At 41.1% G+C, this 21,939-nt stretch overlaps 1 protein-coding gene across 3 annotated transcripts in view; it reads right to left on the bottom strand.

Moving 5' to 3' along the window:
- BBS7 (Bardet-Biedl syndrome 7) overlaps positions 1-12,241 on the bottom strand; it is a 48,293-nt gene extending 36,052 nt beyond the window's left edge. For all 3 annotated transcript variants that reach the window (XM_051819815.2, XM_008267915.4, XM_008267916.4), the window contains exons 1-3: positions 12,033-12,241; positions 10,172-10,237; positions 1,039-1,101 (exon numbers count right to left, since the gene is read on the bottom strand). In XM_051819815.2, coding sequence (XP_051675775.1) covers positions 1,039-1,101; positions 10,172-10,237; positions 12,033-12,068 — 165 coding nt within the window. In that variant the 5' untranslated portion in view covers positions 12,069-12,241. The remainder of the gene's footprint in view (positions 1-1,038; positions 1,102-10,171; positions 10,238-12,032) is intronic.
- Between the last annotated feature and the right edge of the window lie 9,698 nt (positions 12,242-21,939).

Genomic DNA, 21,939 nt, shown 5'->3' with positions numbered 1-21,939 from the left:
AGCAGAAGTAGAGCAGCTGGGACTCAAACAGGCACCATTATGAGATGCCAACATCACAGGGGGCAGCTTTACCTGCTACACCACAAGGCTGGTCCCTAATCATCTCTTTGAAATTAATCTCTTGGGGCAGGTGCTGTGGTGAAACAGGTAAAACTGCCCCTGCAGTGCCAGCATCCCACATGGGTACCGGTTTGAGTCCCAGCTGCTCCACTTCCAATCCTGCTCTGTGCTATGGCCTGAGAAAGCAGTAGAAGATGGCCTAAGTCCTTGGGCCCTTGCACCCATGTGGGCCTTCACAACCCCTTCTCCCTTGTCTGTATTTTAGAAAAATTTTTAACCTAGGAGTATTCAACAAGTAGTACATTTCATTTAGAAAAGTTTGTTGGGGGCTAGTCTTATGGCGTAGCAGGTTAAGTTGCCTCCTGGAACACCAATGTTTCCTGAGGGCACCAGTTTGAGTGCCAGTCCCTCTACTTCTGACCCAGCACCCTGATTATGCACCTGGGAAAGCAGCAGAAGACAGCCCAAGTCCCTGGGTCCCTGAACCCATGTAGGAAAACCAGATGAAGCCTCTGGCTCCTGGCTTCAGGCTGGCCCATCCAGAGCCATTGCAGCCACTTGGCGAGTAAATCAACAGATGGAAGATATCTCTCCCTCTCTCTATAACTGCCTTTCAATAAGTAAATATTTTTAAAGATTTATTTATTTATTTGAAAGGCAGAGTTACAGAGAGGTAGAGAGAGGACTTTCACACGCTGGTCCACTCCCCAGATGGTTGCAACGGCCAGAGCTGCGCCAATCTGAAGCCAGGAGCCAGGAGCTTCTTCCAGGCCACCAATGTGGATCCAGGGGCCCAAGTCTTCTACTGCTTTCCCAGGCCATAGCAGAGAGCTGGATCAAATATAGAGCAGTTGGGACTTGAACCAGTGCCCATAACGGATGCTTTACCCGCTATGCCACAGCACTGGCCCCCAGTAAAATAAATGTAAAAAGAAGAGAAAGAAAAGCTTTTCTCACTTGCATTGAAGCTATACTTACCACTGTTTCTCCTTTCTTCATGCCAAAGCACATAACTACCCCATCATTGTCTCCAATAACCACCTGTAATAGATTGAAGAGAATCCAAAATTATTATAACTATGTCCTTTATGAGAAAAGCAAGATTCTCAATAAATAAATTATGACTTTAAAAATAGATCAGAAGCTGGTGCTCTGTTATAGTGGGTAAAGCCGCTACCTGCAATGCCAGCATCCCATATGGGCACTATCAGTTTGAGTCTCGGCTGCTTGACTTCCTTTTTTTATTTTTTTTTATAGATTTATTTATCTATTTGAAAGTCAGAGTTAAACAGAGAGAGAAGGAGAGGCAGAGAGAGAGAGAGAGAGAGAGAGAGAGAGAGAGAGAGAGGTCTTCCATCCACTGGTTCACTCCCCATTTGGCTGCAATGGCCGGAGCTGCACCAATCCAAAACCAGGAGCCAGGAGCTTCTTCCGGGTCTCCCACATGGGTGCAGGGGCCCAAGGATTTGGGCCATCTTCTACTGCTTTCCCAGGCCATAGCAGAGAGCTGTATCGGATGTAGAGTAGCCAGGACTTGAACTGGCACCCATATGGGATGCTGGCACTGTAAACAGCAACCTTACCCACTACACCACAGCACCAGTCCCTTGGCTACTCTACTTTCCATCTAGCTCTCTGCCATGGCCTGGAAAAGTGGTGGAAGAGGGTCCGAGTCCTTGGGCCCTAGCGGATGGAAGACCTGTCTCTCTGCCTCTGCCTCTCTGTAACTTTGCCTTTCAAATAAATAAATAAATCTTAAAAAAAAAAAAAAAGTAGAGAGGTAAGAATATCTATGAAAACAACTCCCACAAAAACTAATCCTCCGTGGAGCCAGAGCTGTGGCATAGTAGGTTAAGCCTCTGTCTGCAGCACCAGCATCCCATATGGGCACTGCTTCATGTCCCAGATGCTCTTCTTTATGATCCAGCTCTCTGCTTGTGTCCTGGCAAAGCAGTGGAAGACGGCTCAAGTGCTTGGGCCCTGCACCCACATGGAAGATCCAGAATGAAGTTCCTGGCTCCTGGCTTCAGATCAGCTCAACTACAGCCATCGCAGCCATGTGGGGAGTGAACCAGCAGGTGAAAGACCTCTCTGTCTCTCCCTCTCTGTCTGTAACTCTACCTCTCAAATAAAAATAATTTAAAAAAAATCTTTATTCCTCTGAAGAGTAAGAAAGGGCTAAAAGAGAAACTATGAAGAATCAATATGAAAGTTATTGGCAACTTCAAATTCACGGAAAATAGAATTAGAAAATAACGTTTATTTCAGTGCAAATTTTTTTTGAAATTTATGCATATGAGAGGTATCCAAAAAGTTCATGAAAAATGTATATTATGAGAAAATTATGCATGGATTTCAAAACTTCTGCACCAAAATTAACTTTTCTTAAATGTATTTATTTATTATTTGACAGGTAGAGTTATAGACAGTGAGAGAGAGAGATAGAAAGGTCTTCCTTCCATTGGTTTACCCCCCAAATGGCCACTATGGCCGGCGCTACGCCGATCCAAAGCCAGGAGCTAGGTGCTTCCTCCTGGTCTCCCATGTGGGTGCAGGGCCCAAGGACCTGGGCCATTCCTCCACTGCCTTCCCGGGCCACGGCAGAGAGCTGGACTGCAAGAGGAGCAACTGGGACTAGAACCTGGTGCCCATATTGGATGCCGGCGCCACAGGAGGAGGATTAGCCAAGTGAGCCACGGCGCCGGCCTCCAAAATTAACTTTTAATTTCCATTTTTCCATGAACTTACCCTCCTATTTTGTTCTTAGAAGGTTAATTTAAGAACATATGGCCCAAAATGGCAAAAATAATTTTTTCTTAACTAAAGCAAAAGTTAAATTAACTTTCATAGCAGACTATCAAATAAGGTTGTGATCAAACTGCTTAATAATCTCTAAAACCTTTTTAATGGGAAATGTTGAGCAAATGAATAAGTACACAAAACATCATTCAACAATTACTAACACATGGCCAGTGGATTATTTTGAAATAAACATAGAGCGAAATTTTAGCACTTTTTTCTCAGAGACAGATAATCAAGCAGACAAAAGATATTACAGAAACAATTACCTTTTACCTAATATACATGTGTCTGTTTCTATGTGTGCATGTACAGTTGAGGAACCCTCAAAAAGTTCATGGAAAATGCATGTTACAAAAACATTATGCATGGATTTCACATTTTGCTTCAAAATAAACCTTTTATAAATTGTCTGAACAGGATCCAGTTAGAAAGGATCCTCTTCAGCACAGTGCCGGCCACGGAGGCCATTTAGGGAGTGAATTTGGGGAGTGAACCAACGGAAGGAAGACCTTTCTCTCTGTCTCTCTCTCACTGTCTAACTCTGTCAAATTAAAAAAAAAAAAAAAGGATCCTCTATCACAGAAAAATGAATTCTGCTAAACTAAAGCAAAAACATCAAATTTATGATGACGCTCATGTGGAAGAATGGTGAAATCGTTGTTGTTTTACAAAAATGTATGGGAACAATGCCACAAAGAAATCAACAATCTGCAAATGGATAATTTAAGAAGGGACCAGATAACACTGAATATGAAGCACCTAGCAGACCATTCAATATGGGACAAAAAATTAATCTTGTTGGTGCCCAAATTGAAGATTAACAATTAACATCAGAAATTATAGCCAACATAATAGATCCTCAACTGGTTCAGCTTATTGAGTCCTGGCTAAAAATTAAACTGCAGCAAACATTCTGGTGAACAAGTGGCCAAACTGTTATATCTAGATCAGCTGCAGTCAAGAGCAGAACTTTTAAAATAAAAGATTTATTCAAAGAACTAGACCAAGAATTGAAACATTGTTTTACCAGTACAATCCTGAAGACAAAGCAAAATCAAAGCAATGGCTACCATGATGAGGTGAAAGTAGTCCAATAACAACAAAAGTGGACTGGTGATGAGCAAAATCATGGGAACAATTTGTTGGGAAGCTCAAGGAATTTTGTTTGTTGGCTTCTTGGAAGACCAAAAAATGAATACTTATTAACAGAGTGTTCTGATAAAGCTAACCAAAGGTTAGCATAAACTTTTTTTTGTTTAGCTCAGAAAAGCTTCACCAGAGAAATCTACCAGAACAATGCTCCTACTTATTCCTTTCATCAAACAATTTTTCTGAGTTGTTAATGGGAAATAATTAGGAATCAACCTCACATTCTTGACTTGGATCCTTTTGACTTCTTTTTATTTCCTAATCTAAATATATATACATATACAAATATATATATATATATAGAGAGAGAGAGAGAGAGAGAGAGGGAGAGAAAGAGAGAGAGAGAGAGATACTGGCACTATGGTGTAGCCAGTAAAGTTGCTACCTGCAGGACCAGCATCCCATATGGGTGCCAGTTCAGGTCCCAGCTGCTCCACTTCTGATCCAGCTCCCTGCTAATGTATCTGGGAAAGCAGAAGATGGCCCAAATCCTTAGGCTCCTGCACACACACAGAAGACCTGGATGAAGCTCCTGGCTTCTGGCTTCAGCCTGATCCAGCCCCAGCCACTGTGGCCATTTGGAGAGTAAACCAGTGGATGGAAGCTCTCTCTCCCTTTCTCTTTTTTTTCTCTCTCTGCCTCTGCCTCCGCCTCACATTCTATGTAACTCTTTCAAATAAGTAAATAAATCTTTAAAATATATCTTTAAAATAAATCTTTAAAGGGTACCCATTTCCTTCAGTTAATAATAGTAATAAAAAAGACTGCTTTGACATGATTAAATTTCCAGGACCCTCCATTCTTTCAGGTTGAACTAAATGGCTGTAATATTGCTTACAAAAGTAGCTTGAACTTGATGGAGCTTATGTTGAGAACTACAGGTTATATTTTTACCTTTTAATTCTGTTTTCTGTTAACTGTTTTTTTTTTTTTAAGATTTATTTATTTAATTTGAAAGTCCGAGTTACACACAGAGAGAAGGAGAGGCAGAGAGAGAGAGAGGTCTTCCATCTGCTGGTTCACTCCCCAATTGGCCACAATGACCGGAGCTGTACCATTTCGAAGCCAGGAGCCAGGAACTTCTTCCGGGTCTCCCATGCTGGTGCAGGGGCCCAAGCACTTGGGCCATCTTCCACTGCTTTCCCAGGCCACAAGCAGAGACCTGGATCAGAAGTGGAGCAGCAGGAATTTGAACTGGCACCCATATGGGATGCCATATAAGGCATGGCAGGCGGCAGCTTTACCTGCTACACCACAGCGCCAGCCCCTGTTAACTGTTTTTTAAGATTTTTTTAATTTATTTGAAAGGCAGAGTTAGAGAGATGAAGAGGCAGACAGAGATATCTTCCATTCACTGGTTCACTCCCCAAATGGCTGCAACAGGGGAGCTGGGTGCCATAGGCTGCAGCCTTACTCACTATGCCACAGCACCAGCCCCTCCTTTAACTTTTTGAAGTCTCCTCATGTATTTAATGGGAACTGTGTTCCTATATAAATAAATCACTCATTTCAAGAATCAGAATATTCATATTCTTTTCAATCATACAAAATATTAGAAAATTGATATATGTTAGGGTATAAAATCAATTTCAAAAATCAAAAGGCTGGCAATACACAGAACATGTTCTTGGGCCACTAATTCTTAACTTTCTTGGGGAACAAAAACCCCTTGGTGTGATACCAGCTGTGTACTATCTCCCAAGAACAAGGAACATTCATAAAAAAATTAGACACACATTTTCAGGGGATTTACAGATATTTGTTATTGTCAGAGATTTATTTTCAGACAAAAATAAGTAAGACTAGTTAAGATTTGAATTTTTTGACAATATACTATCCCAAGAACTTATAAAATTGTAGCTGATTAATAGGAATCCTCAAAGTGTGATCCCTGGAATTCTGGGGGTAAATGAGAATGTTTTAGGAGAGCTAACAAGTCAAAATTATTTTTTTTAAAGATTTATTTTATTTATTTGAAAGACAGAGTTACAGAGAGAGGTAGAGCCAGAGAGAGAGAGAGGTCTTCCATCTGCTGGTTCACTCCCCAAATGACTGCAATGGCCAGAGCTGAGCTGATCCGAAGCCAGGACCATGAGCTTCTTACAGGTCTCCCATGTGGGTGCAGGGGCCCAAGGTCTTGGACCATCTTCCACTGCTTTCCCAGGCCAAAGTAGAGAGCTGGATGGGAAGTGAAGCAGTCAGGACTCGAACCGATGCCCGTAGGGGATGCTGGCGCTGCAGGCCGTGGCTTTAATCTACGGTGTCACAGGTTAAAACTATTTTAAAAAAACTATTTTAAAAAATAATAATAAATCTTCATTTTCCTTTTCCTTTTGGTTGATATTTGTGATGAAGGTGCAAAAACAATGGGTAAAAATGGCAGTGTCTGACAAGAATCAGCAATAACATCAGAGTATAAAGTGGTCACTAATAATCATCATTATTATTTGATAGCAGAAAAAAAATACAGCTTCTCATAAGAATGTCCTTAATGAAACAATAAAAATTATTAATTTTATTAAATCTTAACCCTTGATTATATATCCTTTTTTTTTTTTTTTTTTTTTTTTTTGGACAGGCAGAGTGGATAGTGAGAGAGAGACAGAGAGAAAGGTCTTCCTTTTTGCCATTGGTTCACACTCCAATGGCTGCCGTGGCCGGCGCATCGCACTGATCCAAAGCCAGGAGGAGCCAAGGACCTGGGCCATCCTCCACTGCACTCCCGGGCCATAGCAGAGAGCTGGCCTGGAAGAGGGGCAACCGGGACTAGAACCGGGTGTGCTGGCGCTGCAAGGCGGAGGATTAGCCTACTGAGCCGCGGTGCCAGCCTGATTATATATCCTTTTAATACTCAGTGTAACAAAATAGGAAATATGCATAAAGCACTTCTTTTTTTTATTGTTTTATTTTATTTTATTTTATTTTGACAGGCAGAGTGGACAGTGAGAGAGAGAGAGAGACAGAGAGAAAGGTCTTCCTTTTGCCGTTGGTTATATAAAGCACTTCTAAATACTGAAGCAGTTTTAAGGAAAAGCAATTGTGTAATTATGTTTTTTTTTAATTGTTTCAGTAATGAGATAAACTATCTGCATTTTTCAAGAAACAAATTTTTGAGAAATAAAGAATGACTAAAAACTATTGTTATTAACATCTGGTATTTGGTAGACATTTTTTTAAAACCCAAAGTAAGTCTGTCATTTCAAAGGAAAACAGCTGACATTATTTGTCATCAACGATAAAATTTGAACTTTATGGGACCAGCATTGTGGCACAGCCATTTAAGCTGTCACCTGCAATGCTGGCATTCCCACATGGGTGCAAGTTTGAATCCCAGTTGTTCCACTTCTGATCCAGCTATCTGCTAATGTGCCTGGGAAAGCAGCGGAAGATGTCCCAAGTGCTTGGGCCTTTGCACTCAAGTGGGAGAACTGGATGAAGTTCCTGGCTTACGGCTTTAGCCTGGCCCAGCACCGGCCGTTGCAGCCATCTGGGGAGTGAACCAGCCAATAGAGGATTTCTGTCTCTCCCTTTCTAGTTCTGCTTTTCAAATAAAACAAAGAAATCTTAACAACAACAAAAAATGAGCTTTAAAATGAAGACTTGTATTGCTACTATGAATTTGACAGCTTCAAAATTCTTAACTTTTCTGACGATATCAGTAGGGATATTAACAAATTTGATATTCTATAATTGTATCCTAAAATATATCAACATTAGAAGATACATGTAACAATGAACCAACAATCTTAAGTATTACTAGATGCTATAAAATTATGCATGAAAAAAATCAATGATTTTAATGTATCAAAGTATGAAAAGTTCACCAATATGGTTTAGAGTCCATGGTGCAACTACTATATATCAAGTTTACATGTAATATCAAATAGGAAGAGTCATAATTAACTAGAAAAGCTATTTAAATATGCCTATTTTCAACTATGTATCTGTTGAGGTTGGATTTTCTTCATATACTATAACCAAAACAACATATCCTGACAGATTGAATGCAGAAATCAGATATGACCATCTACCTTTCTTTGTATATGCCACACATTAAAAAATTCTCAAAAATAAAACATCAAAATCTTCGCTTTAAAAAATAGCTGTTTTTCATAAAAATGCAACATGAAATAGGATTATTATCTTCAAAATAAAATCTTTTTTTTTAAAGATTGATTTATTTATTTGACAGAGTTACACAGAGAGAGGAGAGGCAGAGAGAGAGAGAGGTCTTCCATCCAATGGTTCACTCCCCAGTTGGCTGCAATGGCTGGAGCTGTGCCAATCCGAAGCCAGGAGCCAGGAGCTTCTTCCGGGTCTCCCACACAGGTGCAGGGGTTCAAGGTCTTGGGCCATCCTCTACTGCTTTCCCAGGCCACAGCAGAGCTGGATCGGAAGTGGAGCAGCCAGGACTCAAACCGGCGCCCATGTGGCATGCTGGCACTGCAGGCCAGGGCGTTAACCCCTGAGCCACAGTGCTAGCCTCAATCTTTTTTTTTTTTTAAGATTTATTTATTTATTTGAAAGGCAGAGTTACAGATAGAGAGGGAGAGACAGAGAGATCTTCCATCCACTGGTTCACCCCCGAAATGGTCGCAACAGCCAGAGCTAGGACAGTCTGAAGGCAGCAGCCAGAAGCTTCTTCTGGGTGTCTCATATAAGTGCAAGGGTCCAAGTACTTGGGCCATCCTTCACTGCTTTTGCAAACACATTAGCAGGGAGTTGGAGTGGAAGTGGAGCAGCCAGGATTCCACAAGAGCCCACATAGGATGCCGGCATTGCAGGTGGCAGCTTTACCCATTCCACCACAACACAGCCCCAAAAGAAAATCTTACACATTTAAGAGTTGTAATTTTAAAACAGCAAATGTTGATGTAACCTCTACAAACAAAAATTCTTTGGTGTCCTCAATAATTTAAGTGTATAAAGGGGTCTTAAGACCAAACAGTTTGAAAAGTATTGCTTGAGTAGACTGTGATGATCAGAAATCTGTAATTTATCATGATAAAATATTAATATATCAGGATAATGTATTTATCTTACAGTTATTAAAATATCCAACTAATCTACCAAGAAATTATAATTGTTTTATGGAAATCATGGGACCAATAGTTCAATAAAAATAATCAATACTGTTAAATACAAAGTTTGGTATCAAAATAATTAATGACTCTTAAAAAGTATTACAAAGTTTAAAGTAAGCATTTTCTCTATTCCTATTTTATATTTCTTTCTCCAAATACACAATCTGGTACACACAAAAGAATAAAAATGATGTAAGGATTTTATTTTTCAGTTTTTATTTATTTATTTGGGAGGTAGAGAGAAAGAGACAGACGGAGTTCCTATTTATTATTCACTCCCAAGATGCAACAATGGCTGAGCTGAACCACAGCCAGGAGCAAGGAACACAATACACGTTTCAGGAACACAATACATGTTTTCCACCTGGGTGGCAGGAACCCAATTACTTAAACCATCAACTTTGCCTCGCTGGATCTTCATCAGCAAGAAGCTGTAATCAGGAATCAGAGCTGGAAATCATACCCAGACAGTCCAATGTGGGGTGTCTTAAATACTAGTCTAATGTTCCTTCTCTGGTAAATATTTTTTAACAAGGTCACTTACATTATTTACTAATCATACATAATAATTTTTAATATCCAAGAAAAGGACAGTCTATAAAAGTCCCTTGGTAGTTGGTCTTCTGTTCAAATTACTCTTTTAATTATTTTTTTTTTAATTTTATTTGACAGAGTTATAGACGGTGATAGAAAGACAGACAAAGGTCTTCCTTCCATTGGTTCACTCCCCAAATGGCCGCTACAACCGGCGCACTGTGCTGATCAGAAGCCACGAGCCAGGTGTTTCTTCCTGGTCTCCCATGTGGGTGCAGGACCCAAGCACTTGGGCCATCCTCCACTGCCCTCCCGGGCCACAGCAGAGAGCTGGACTGGAAGAGGAACAACCAGGACAGAATCCGGCACCCTAACCAGGACTAGAACTCAGGGTGCCAGTGCCGCAGGCAGAGGATTAGCCAAGTAAGCCGTGGCGCCAGCCAACACTAACATTTTTAAAAGAATAATTTACCAGTAAAGAATAGGAGCCCCTCTTTTATGGGAGATAGGGAGAAGTGAAGAAAGCAGTATCTACACTGTACCTTTTGTGTTGCTCTATGTCTTGAGGCAGGAAGTAGTTTCATAGTCTTCTGAGAGGTCACTCCCACCTAAAGAAACACACCAGTCAGCTAGTGAAAGTCTTCTGATAAACTATAATTTGAAACTACCATAGAAGAGAATGGGTGAACCCTAGATTCAGATAATAGGGAGCCTTTTTTTTTATTGAAGTGACTTTTTAATAAAATATGTCACAAGACAGAACATATGGAACCACCCAAAATAGTAAAGTTTATACCATAATGTTTCAAGCCAAAAATAATTTATGACACATTGGTAAAGTGCTTCATGAAAAAAATATTTTTAGAAGCCTTCTTTTCCAACTTCACACAGTTGTTGACGATTTTTTTGTAAAGTGATTAAAATCTTTAGAAACAAATTATACTTACTGAAAATGTAACAAAGAAACTTGGGCCAAAGTATCAAGCATGCTCTTGGCAATGACATCTAATCTAACTGACAATGAACATTTTTACAAAAGAATCACAGGATGGAAACAGCATGCTTTGTTCAGCACAAAAAAGTCACTTAGTGGTCTACAGTTAGAGGAGGAGGATGAGACTAAAGGGAGAGAAGATGGAGAAAACAACACAGTGTGAAAAAATGTGAATATGATTTTACTCTGTACTTCAGCCAGTATTAAAGTTTAATCTGCTTAGACTTGTATTTTAAAATATCAATTTATCAAATGACATGAAAGATGGAGGTGAAGCTGGAAGCCTTGAACTCAATTGGGAAGCTATATCAATTATCCAAGTAAGAGAAGACCAGAGACCAAACTGAGGGTAACAGAGATGGGGAAAAATAGGAAAGACTGAAGAGACCTTAGAGAGATGAAAGCAACACAGTGTAGTGACTGGTTGGATATAGGAGATATTAAGGTGAGAAGTACCTAGCATAACTCCCAGGGAGACTGGGTAAACTTTTCCACCATTAGCTAAAATAGGATGGCTGAAAATGGAGGAGATAGGGAATTGGGATAGACAGTTCTAAGGCCGAAAGAAATCGTAAAAGGCACTGTGGATAACAGAAAAGCCACCAGTTCTGCACTCCAAGCCTTTGATTCAAACAGCAACTCCATAAATGTTAAGAATTATTTCCCTTCTCTGAGCCCCTGGGTAGGCATTTACAATATTACCTATGTGCTGCCACAGGCCCTAGCATCAAGATCTAGGACTTAGCAGACAAGATCATCGTACATGAACTGAAACAGTAAGTTAGTACCAGCAGCAAGGCAGAGCCACCCCAGTGTACCTCTTTGGCCTGGTCTGCTGATGGCCAGACCCTGTTTGCTGGCTACACAGACAACCTGGTGCGAGTGTGGCAGGTGACCATCGGCACCCGCTAAGCATTTTTGGCATGACTTTAACAATAAATTGACGTTGACTTTATATAAATATATATATAATATTACATATGTTGGCATGTACTATGATGATTAAATATTTATATATGCTAAGCTATTGATCAGATGCTCAATAAAATGGTTGTGGTTTTTATTACGATCTGGCTGATGCGGTCAGCTCACAGTAAGAAACAAGTCTCTGGAGCCTGGGAAAGGAGACTGCGTAGAGATGGGAGACAGCAGACTCGGGGACCGCGGGCAGCGGCAGCCGGGGAGCAGAAGAGCCACGGGAAGAAAACTGGGATGCGATCGCGTCAGGGCCAGGCAGGCGACAGCCCCGCGGGGAGGTATGCCGCCCCTTCCCACGCCCCGGCAGACCCTCCCAGACCACTCCGAGCTGCCTGTGAATATGAACGGCGGTGGGCAGCACCCGCTCCCGGCAACCCCTCCACGACGTCAGTGAAAGGAACAAAATCCTGTGGGAGCGGGCTCGTCTATACCTGTACGTAATCCGCACGATTTAAAACCAGATCCATGACGGTGACACGGACTCATGGGACAGCGCCACACAGAAACAGGAGGGACACCGGCTGCCAGCAACCAGGCACCCGCCCTTGTCCCGCCCAAAGGACAACAACAGCTACTACGGCCTCTGTAGACAAAGCTCCGGCCGGGAGGCTGGGCAGCGGCGCCTGGCATGACGTAAGCACGCTCACGCGATTGGCCCCGAGACAAAATGAAGTCCCGCCCCTCACCCGAAGGGCCGCCCACTTACAGCCCGCTCCAATCAGAGGCGGAAAGGAATGGAGACCAAGATGCAGTGGATGGGGAAGGGCGGTTTCCAGAGAGACCGGAGATGCAGTCTTGGCTCCGCCCTCACCGCTGCGCCGAGCTAAGCCGTCTGAGGAGAAGCATTAATGTGGAACCCGGGCAGATGCTGACCTAGTTCGCTTTAGCGACCTAGTTCACTTTGACGCTGCAAGGCGTCCCGCAGGAGTTAGATTGTACCGTATGAAGCGTTAGCTGACATCTGCAGTTCTACAAATGCTTAAAAAAAATCTTTTCAGGAGTCCAGCGCTGTGGGGTAGCGAGTAAAGCCCCCGCCTGCAGTGCCAGCATCCCTTACACGCGGCGGTTCGAAACCGGCTGCTCCATTTCTGATCCAGCTCTCTGGCCTGGGAAAGCGGAACAAGATGGCTCAAGTCCTAGGACCACTGCACTTTCATGGGAAGACCTGGAGGAAACTCCTGACTCCTGGCTTCGGATCAGCGCAGCTCCAGCTGTTGAGGCCGTTTGGGGAGTGAACCAGGAGGGAAGACCTCTCTCTACCTCTGCCTATCTGTAACTCTGACTTTCAAATACATAAGTAAATCTTTTTTTTATTTTTTTTATTTTTTTTTATTTTTTGACAGGCAGAGTGGACAGTGAGAGAGAGAGAGACAGAGAGAAAGGTCTTTCTTTGCCGTTGGTTCACCCTCCAATGGCCGCCGCGGCCGGCGCACCGCGCTGATCTGATGGCAGGAGCCAGGAGCCAGGTGCTTTTCCTGGTCTCCCATGGGGTGCAGGGCCCAAGCACCTGGGCCATCCTCCACTGCACTCCCTGGCCACAGCAGAGACCTGGCCTGGAAGAGGGGCAACCGGGACAGAATCCGGCGCCCCAACCGGGACTAGAACCCCGTGTGCCGGCGCCGCTAGGCAGAGGATTAGACTAGTGAGCCGCGGCGCCGACCCCATAAGTAAATCTTTAAAAAAAAATCTATTGAGGACCTCAGAGACCTTTTGGTTATGTGAATAATCTATCGCTATTCACTGGTTTAGACATTAGAACTGAAAACATTTTATAAAAAAGCCATTACATAAGTGTTTTCATAACTATATTTTCCAAATAAAAAAAATAAACGAGTAATGTAGAATTAGTTGCTTTTCCTATATGAGAAGCTAAAAAAATAAATAAATAAACGCACCAGTTTTGGGTGCAAATCCTTGCAACTTGGTAGTAGACAGCAGGAGTCTCAGATCTGCTTCCATATTCAATCTATTCAGATGTGTTGTTTTCGATTAAGTGCATGAATAAAATTTCTTCTGAACTCAACAAGTGGTACTTTTTGAATAGTTAATTGCAAATCAGAATGTAACTTCCCTGTATAACATAAACACAGACACACACACACACACACACACACAATCCCATTTGTTAATAGATCTCTTCAGAAAAATCTTAGTTGTGGAAAGTTGTCAAATTCTCCCTGCATCCTCACATGGTCTTCTGCCTGTATCTGTGTCTCATCTCCTCCTCTTTTTATGTGGACATCAGTCATATTGGATTGGGGCCCAATCTAATGACTTCATTTTAAATCCTTTACCTCTTTAGAGACTGTCTCCAGCTACATCTGAGATACTCCAGGTTAGAACTTCAGCATCTGTGCTGGGTCACACAGTTCAGCCCACAGCAGAAAGGAACCATCTGATCTCAAAAGGTCAGAAGAAATTAAAGAGGAAAGAAGAGACATAAAAAGGAAGATTACACATTCTGATGTGTCACAAAGATATCTAAAGATAAGCCAAAAGGGGAAAAATATGTGCAAAGAATTAACCTTTGAAAATTTTATAGAAATTAATGATTAAAAGAAATACAGTAATTCCAACAACAAATACAAAACATACATAATTCATAAAGAAAATAGATATTGAATAATCATTGAAATCTATTACCTTGTAATCAGTAATATTAAAGCGTAATACTTTTCATTTTGCCTTTCAAATTAGAAAAAATGTAAATGATGACACAATATTGTGTAAAGGAAACTTGTGCTCAGCTGTGATATTTTAAACCATAAGATGCTTTTCAAAAGCAGCTTAGCCATATGTATCCATACCTATGAATGTGTGGCTATATTTTCACCCTGTAGTCCCGATGGGAATACTCAGTCTATGGAAACAAGATAAAGTAGGTAAGAGGTCATTTGAAGCATTATTTAAAATAGGGACCTAACTGTCCAAAAATAGGAAATGGTGGATCCATCCACTTTGTGGACTATTACATAGCCATTGAAAGGGAATATAATGAAGGCTATATAACAATTTAGAAAGCATTCAGAAAATAGCAAAAGAGGACACAAAGCAGGGGATTACATGATTACAATTATGTGAAAGGGGTATTAAGAAATGCATCAAAAATTGTTTGGGGCCGGTGTTGTGGCTCAGTGGGTTAATGCCCTGGCCTGAAGCACCAGCATCCCATATGGGTGCTGGTTCGAGACCCGGCTGTTCCACTTCCAATCCAGCTCTCTGCTATGGCCTGGGAAAGCAGTAGAAGATGGCTGAATCCTTGGGTCCCTGCCCTTTCGTGGGAGACCTGGAAGAGGCTCCTGGCTCCTGGCTCCTGGCTTCGGATTGCAAGGTACTGATAAAGGCTGGGCTAAGTCAGCGGGCACCAGCTCCTCCCATGGATGATTTTTCTGTGTCCCTTCTCAGGCCCTGACAATGCATGCTAACAACTTAGGGAAAGTGCTATGGATATCATTTTTACTACTTTTTTATTTTCATTTTAACAAACAATCAAAATAATAAAAGCTGGATTAAGTGGAAATTATTTTTTAGAAAACAACCTTTTGAGGGGAATATGAAGCGTATTCTACGGCTGGATCAGATTTTTAGGAACCGTCAATGTTTTCCCACTTGGATTCACAAACCCCTTTCATGGCACTTTATTTTTTCTTTTTTAAGATTTACTTATTTATTTGTAAGTCACAAAGAGAGAGGGAGAGACAGAGAGAGGGATCTTCCATCCACTGGTTCACTCCCCAGATAGCTGCCATGGCCAGGGCTGGGCCAGGAACTTCATCCAGGTCTTTCACATAGGTGCTGTGGCTCAAGCACGTGGGCCATCTTCGGCATTTTCCCGGGTGCATTCACAGGGAGCTGGATCAAAAGTGGAGAGCCAGAACACAAACTGGTGCCCATATGTGACTCCAGAGTCAAAGGTGACAGCCTTACCCACTATGCCACAACAACAGCCCTTCATGCCACTGTATAATATTTCCAAGTACTATATAATCTTTAGAAGTCCTTAGGGATTTTAATAATTGTCTCATTTTTCATTTTATATGATTGAAAGGTAATTTTTAAAGAAAAGCTGTTTTACTTTAAATTGCTATAGTATTTAAGATAGTATTATAAAATTCATCTTTATGTGATCTTTACAATGTTTGTAATAAAGACAAATATTGGCAATTCTTAGTTTCTATTTAACAAGTGATGCCCACTGTTTAAATTAATTGTGCAAAAGAATTTATTTTGAAATCACATTATTTTGAAACACTAAAATAAGGCCATGACATTGCCTCAAAAATAGATGAAAAGAGTTTGCAAAATGATATTTGAAATTTTGTCATTTTTCATATAAAAAAGCAAGTACTTTATTCTGTATGTTCTGTTTTGGTTCTAAAAGATCAGCAAAGGTTTCAAACTACTAATGTTAAGCATGTCTCAAAAAATCAGCAGGTGGGAAGTTTTCATTCATAATACAGGAATGCCAAGTTATACAAAATGGCCACTGTATTTTTTCTTAGTAAACATACTTTAAGGTCCTAGAGACAACTTGGTGTTTTACCTGAAAACCAACAGATGATTTCTTCTTGGCCATGATAAAGATCACCTTGAGATAAAGTTGCAGAATTTGGTATGCACCTCATTAATCTATAGCCTTGTGTTGTGGTATTAAAGCCATGAATATGAGTAAAAAATTAAAATGATTAAAAATACAAGCAATTTAAGGGGCTAGCACTGTGGTACAACGGGTTAAACCCTTGCAGTGCCAGCATCCCATATGGGCGCCGATTTGAGTCCCACCTGTTCCACTTCCCTACTAATGGCCTTGGAAAGCAGTGGAGGACAGCCTAAGCGCTTTGTCCTCTGCACCCACGTAGGAGACAGAGGAAACTCCTGGCTCCTGGCTTTGACCTGACTCAGTGCCAGTCACTGAAGCCATTTGGGAAATGAACCAATGGATGGAAGACCTCTCTCTCTCTCTCTCTCTCTCTCTCTCTCTCTCTCTTTCTCTACCTCTCTCTGTAACTCTGCCTTTCAAATAAATAAAAACAAAATATCTCTTAAAAAAAAAGCAATTTAAATTGTATTTAAGTCAAAACTATCAACACAGTTAGTGGTGATCTGCTGAGTGTTCTGAGTCATAAGCATACACACTAGTTTTCATTAACACATAGAACAAATTTGGAAACTCTGAAACTCTTGTTTTAAAGGAAATAATTTATAGAAGCCCATATAAGGTGAATCTTTTTTTTTTTTTTTTTTTTTTTTTTTGATAGGCAGAGTGCACAGTGAGAGAGAGAGACAGAGAGAAAGGTCTTCCTTTTTTCCGCTGGTTCACCCACCCCCCAATGGCCACTGTGGCCACTGCACCACACTGATCCGAAGCCAGGAACCAGGTGCTTCTCCTGGTCTACCATGTGGGTGCAGGCCCCAAGGACTTGGGGCATCCTCCACTGCACTCCCGGGCCACAGCAGAGAGCTGGACTGGAAGAGGAGCAACCGGTGCCCAGACCGGAACTAGAACCCAGGGTGCTGGTGCCGCAGGCGGAGGATTAGCCTATTGAGCCGTGGCGCCAGCTGGTTGATCTGTTTTGTTTTTGTTTTTGTTTTTTTTAAATAGACAGTAATGCCGATCATTACCATCTTGGATGATGGTATCAACTCCCTGAACCACCTCTATGACCTCCCACCCCTGACCCAGAAACCAGGAACTCTGCATGTAGGGTTCCCAACGTGTTGGACTTAACTAGTTAGGAAGACAGGAGAAGTGAAGAGAATTGTCCCAGGCCACAATTCATTACTATAGCTTCAGTTCTCTGTAGCAATTGTCCATCAGGCAATTTACCTTCCTGTTTATAAAAACTGCTTTTATTTGACTGACACATTTGGAATATAAAAATATTGGCGATGGTTGGACAATTCAGTTATCCTAAATTGGACTAGTTTTCTTGTAATAACCACAACATACTTAGGCCATTTCTAAGTTCTTAGAGTGCACAGAACTCTTTGAAGACACTGGATACCACTTTTCACAGTACCCACTTTTACTTCGAGTCTATGAATCCAAGCTTTTCAACAAACCATGAATTACATAAAAGCAAGAGTACTCAGTAAGTGTAATGCAGCAGGCACTTTATAAAGTGCCAAACTTGTTCCTTTACCTTATCTGTAACAGAGAAAAGAAGTGAGAATAGCAAACAGCCAAAAAGTACATCTCTGTACAAGAAAAATCACAGGGCTTTGACAATCTTCTAATTAACTGGAAGCACCTTGACATCCTTTTCTAGGTAAGGTGCTTTGGTCCTGTTAAAATGCTCCCTTCTCCATGCTGTCCCACCTTCTCTGAGCTCTGCTTTCCTGACAGACCTGTTACAATGAGTAAAGCAAGGACTTGCTGACCCTGAGCTATCTTTAATCTTAAAAGTATTAAGCCTCACCTTGCCCTATGGTGCCACATTAATGCCTTACCACTTAACAACAACTAAGGAGATTTGAATGCAGTGATTCATTGAAGGAATGCCCTCAGGAAAAAGAGGAGAGCAGGAAAAGGTGGGGAATGAAGCAACAGAGATACCATTTCAGCTTGAATCTGGCTTCAGCCTAATGCTTTCATGGGCTCTAAAGCAGGAATTACATGGAAAGGTTGGCTCAACCTTGAGTCAAGGGAACCAGCTTTGGGCTGGGATTGCAGCACGGAGTGTTAAGCCACCACCAGTGATGTCAGCATTCCATAGGAGTGCAGGTTCGAGCCCCACCTGCTATACTTCCTATCCAGTTCCCTGCTAATGTATCTGGGAAAGCAGTGGAGGATGGCCCAAGTGTGTGGGCCCTGGCAACCACGTGGGAGATCTGGAAGAAGCTCCTGGCTTCAGCTTGGCCCAGCCCTCACCATTGTTGCCACATGGGGCTGGACCAGCAGCTGGAAAGTCTCTCTCTTCCTCCCTCTCTCTAACTCTGTCTTTCAAATAAATAATCTTAAAAAAGAAGGGGGAGGATGGCAGTTTTTTATGCCCTACCCCAGTCTGACTGGTTCTGGGGAGCAGGAGGTGTAGAACCCAAGACAAGTTTGCTTCTTTTCCTTTCAGTTGAGGGCAACTCCCTGGGGAAGTGATTAGCTGGGAACTGTTGAGGAGTAGCTGGGAGACAACAGGTGCATTGGCCCAGTAGAAGGGAGCTGGGCAGACCATCAGTATCATCAACGGCACCTACTACACTTTGTTATATCTTTCTTCCTATTATCTGGAAACCATGGAGAAGAAGAAAGGTGAAATATCTCAAATATATCAGCTGCATATAGTTTAGTAAATAAAACCCCTGTGTTAACAGTGCTACAGTTGTGGGAGGCATGGACCAAAAAAAAAAAAAAAAAAAAAAAAAGCCACCTATGTACACCCATGGTGTGGATGCCATAAATTTCATCTTCATACCTCTCTGATCTCCAAATTCCAAGGATCTCTGGCTAATTGTCCCCACTCAAATCTGCCACTTTTTCACTGAGCATTTTTTCCAACCTCAAATATGAAAATTACTTATTCTGTTCCCTAGCTACAAGCAAAAACTCCCACACATGGAATCCTAAACTATACTACAAAACTCAAAGTATCATCTATTACAGAAACTTCATATCTTCACCATTTTAATAGAAAGTATAGTAACATAACAATGGAAAAATTCAATATTTTATTCAGTTCAGAGGCATAACATGAAATACATAAAATTTGAAAAGTGTTTCAAATAGTATTAGCATAGCACAAAAGCTAATGAAATATTTTATAATGGTAGAACAAGATGTATAAAGTTTTAAATTTGTTTTGACTCTCAAAAAATTAGAGATTCAGAAGTAATTTTTAAAGAATTTTATGTAGTTCCATTTAACATTCAATTTTACCTTTGAAATATCTGGAAAGCCTTCCTGGTGTGAACCTAACTATTTTGAAGTATCATGGTTTTTAAGACTGCTAAAGCTCTTTACAGTGTTAAAGTCCTTTCTTATTAACATCATGAGGTGTTGTAGATTACCAGTATTCAGTTCAGTCATGTAGTCAGTCAAATTCAGACACAGTACAGACCACTCTGTGCAGAAAGTAGAATTGGAACCCTTTTATTAGAAAAAAGATGTCAGTAATTATCTTTGATGATGGCGAGAGAGGCCTCAAAAGGAAGCAGAACAGACCTGGTGTTGCCTGGCCATGTCTTTCTAGACAGTCACTGCTCTTTTCTACTTCTTCCCATGAGCAAATCCTCAAAACTCTTGCCCAAAACTAATGGGCAAGATATGAAGTCAATCTTTTCTCTTATTTTGTTTATTGAAATATCAGAGGCAGATGTTAGGAGGTTATTACAGAACACAACTTTGCATAACACCCAACTTAAAAAAAAACCTCACCGGGCCGGCGCCGCGGCTCACTAGGCTAATCCTCCACCTTGCGGCGCTGGCACACCGGGTTCTAGTCCTGGTCGGGGCGCCGGATTCTGTCCTGGTTGCCCTTCTTCCAGGCCACCTCTCTGCTGTGGCCAGGGAGTGCAGTGGAGGATGGCCCAAGTACTTGGGCCCAGCACCCCATGGGAGACTAGGAGAAGTACCTGGCTCCTGCCATCGGATCGGCGCGGTGCGCTGGTTGCAGCGCGCTGGCCGCGGTGGCCATTGGAGGGTGAACCAACGGCAAAGGAAGACCTTTCTCTCTGTCTCTCTCTCTTACTGTCCACTCCTGCCTGTCAAAACAAAAACAAAAACAAAAAACAAAACCTCACCACCCACTGACAAAATTTACATTACTCAAAAACAACAAATGGAAGTCTAACACAGAAAGCAAACAGTATATATTTTAGAAAAAATTTTAATGTGTTGTTTTGAATAATTCTATGAAACTTAAATATGTCATTATATTTTCTAATTCATTTCTTGTTAAATTCTTCACTTGGCTCATTGGTTCTAGGATTATCATTGATGCTAAAATTCCAAGAAAATCTCACCTAGTTGTGGCTGGTTGTAAAATTTCTTCAGTTTCTATATTAAAAAAAAATCTTTCAGCACTTGGACAAGGGAAGATAGGCTACATAGTGATGACTCTTTATTTTTATTTATATTTTATTGGCAGTTCAGTTGGTTTCAACAACATTTATTGAGCACCTACTATGTACCAGGCACTGTCCTAGATGCTGGAGACACAAAGATGAATAAGACATGGTCCCTGTCCCAAGGACTTTATAGTCTCTTGGAGGCAAACAGATAGTGCAAAGAATTACATGATATCTAAAATGAACAAAAACATCAGAGATGTAGGCAATATTGGGCTTTTAAATACAATGGTATGGCATTGTTTGCAATGTCAAGGCAGACAATTAAATGCATTTTCATGTGATAAAACAAGAAAATCATTAAGACCTAACTTTTAAAGATTCACATGATAAAGGTAGTTAACGCTAAAACTTTACACCATCGTTTTTCAAGTATTTCATACTTAGAAATATTATTGCCAACATTTGTGCTATAGTCAAAGCCATGATTCCAGGTGAGTGTATCATTCATATCTCAGCATGCTGGGATTCAGTTTCTCACTGAGTTTATGAATGAGAATGGCTAATTCCTCAGTTGCTTGACTCTTGTCTTCCAAAAGTTCATAACGCAGGCTGGAGATATCTTGCTTGATTTCTTTCAATTCACCTAGAGTATTTGTATTAAAAATAAACATATTTAGTTGATAATTTGCTCTTTGGACTTAGAAAACAGTGAAATTCATATATATGAATACATTTATTTCATAAAGTCTCCAAGTTAACATTTTCAATTTCTTTCCTTTAAAATGTTTTAGATATAGTCCAACTATATTTTTAATAGTAAAATTCAGCACTAAGTAGTATCGTTTGGCTCACTCAACTGTTCACACAGCATGAGTCTCTGATAACTGCTCTACAACCAAGATATCTCCTTTCTGTCTATAAGGAGTACCCTTGTCTCCTTCAAGCATAGGGTTTGACACCTTCATTGAGCTCCCCCTGTTACTAGGCTCAAAGGGAATCCCAGCAAAACTAAACTACATCAAAAATCAAATCAGTCTATTTTACAGGCACTACCCACACAGAGGAAGTAAATATTGAAGAGAGGAAAGGAAAGGAGAAAGATTAGGGGTGTTTATTAAGAAGGCAATAATAATGAATATGGGGTCAAGGAACACATGGTTTGTGTGACACAGAGAATCGGTGCATAAGGAAATAACACACAACAGTGACACTAGGGGGTGTATATGTGAACCTTCTGGCCATGCACACACTCCATACTCTCTGGAGAGAACAGGGGAGCTTTGCCTATTGAAACACAAATGCACCCATAATTCAGTCTGGCAGTATTTTGAGCAT

The sequence above is a fragment of the Oryctolagus cuniculus genome, chromosome 8 (genome assembly GCF_964237555.1).
Source record: "Oryctolagus cuniculus chromosome 8, mOryCun1.1, whole genome shotgun sequence".
Classification (NCBI taxonomy): Eukaryota; Metazoa; Chordata; class Mammalia; order Lagomorpha; family Leporidae; genus Oryctolagus; species Oryctolagus cuniculus.
The sequence above is the reverse complement of the archived record's forward strand: the minus strand, read 5'-3'. Positions and strand labels throughout refer to the sequence as shown.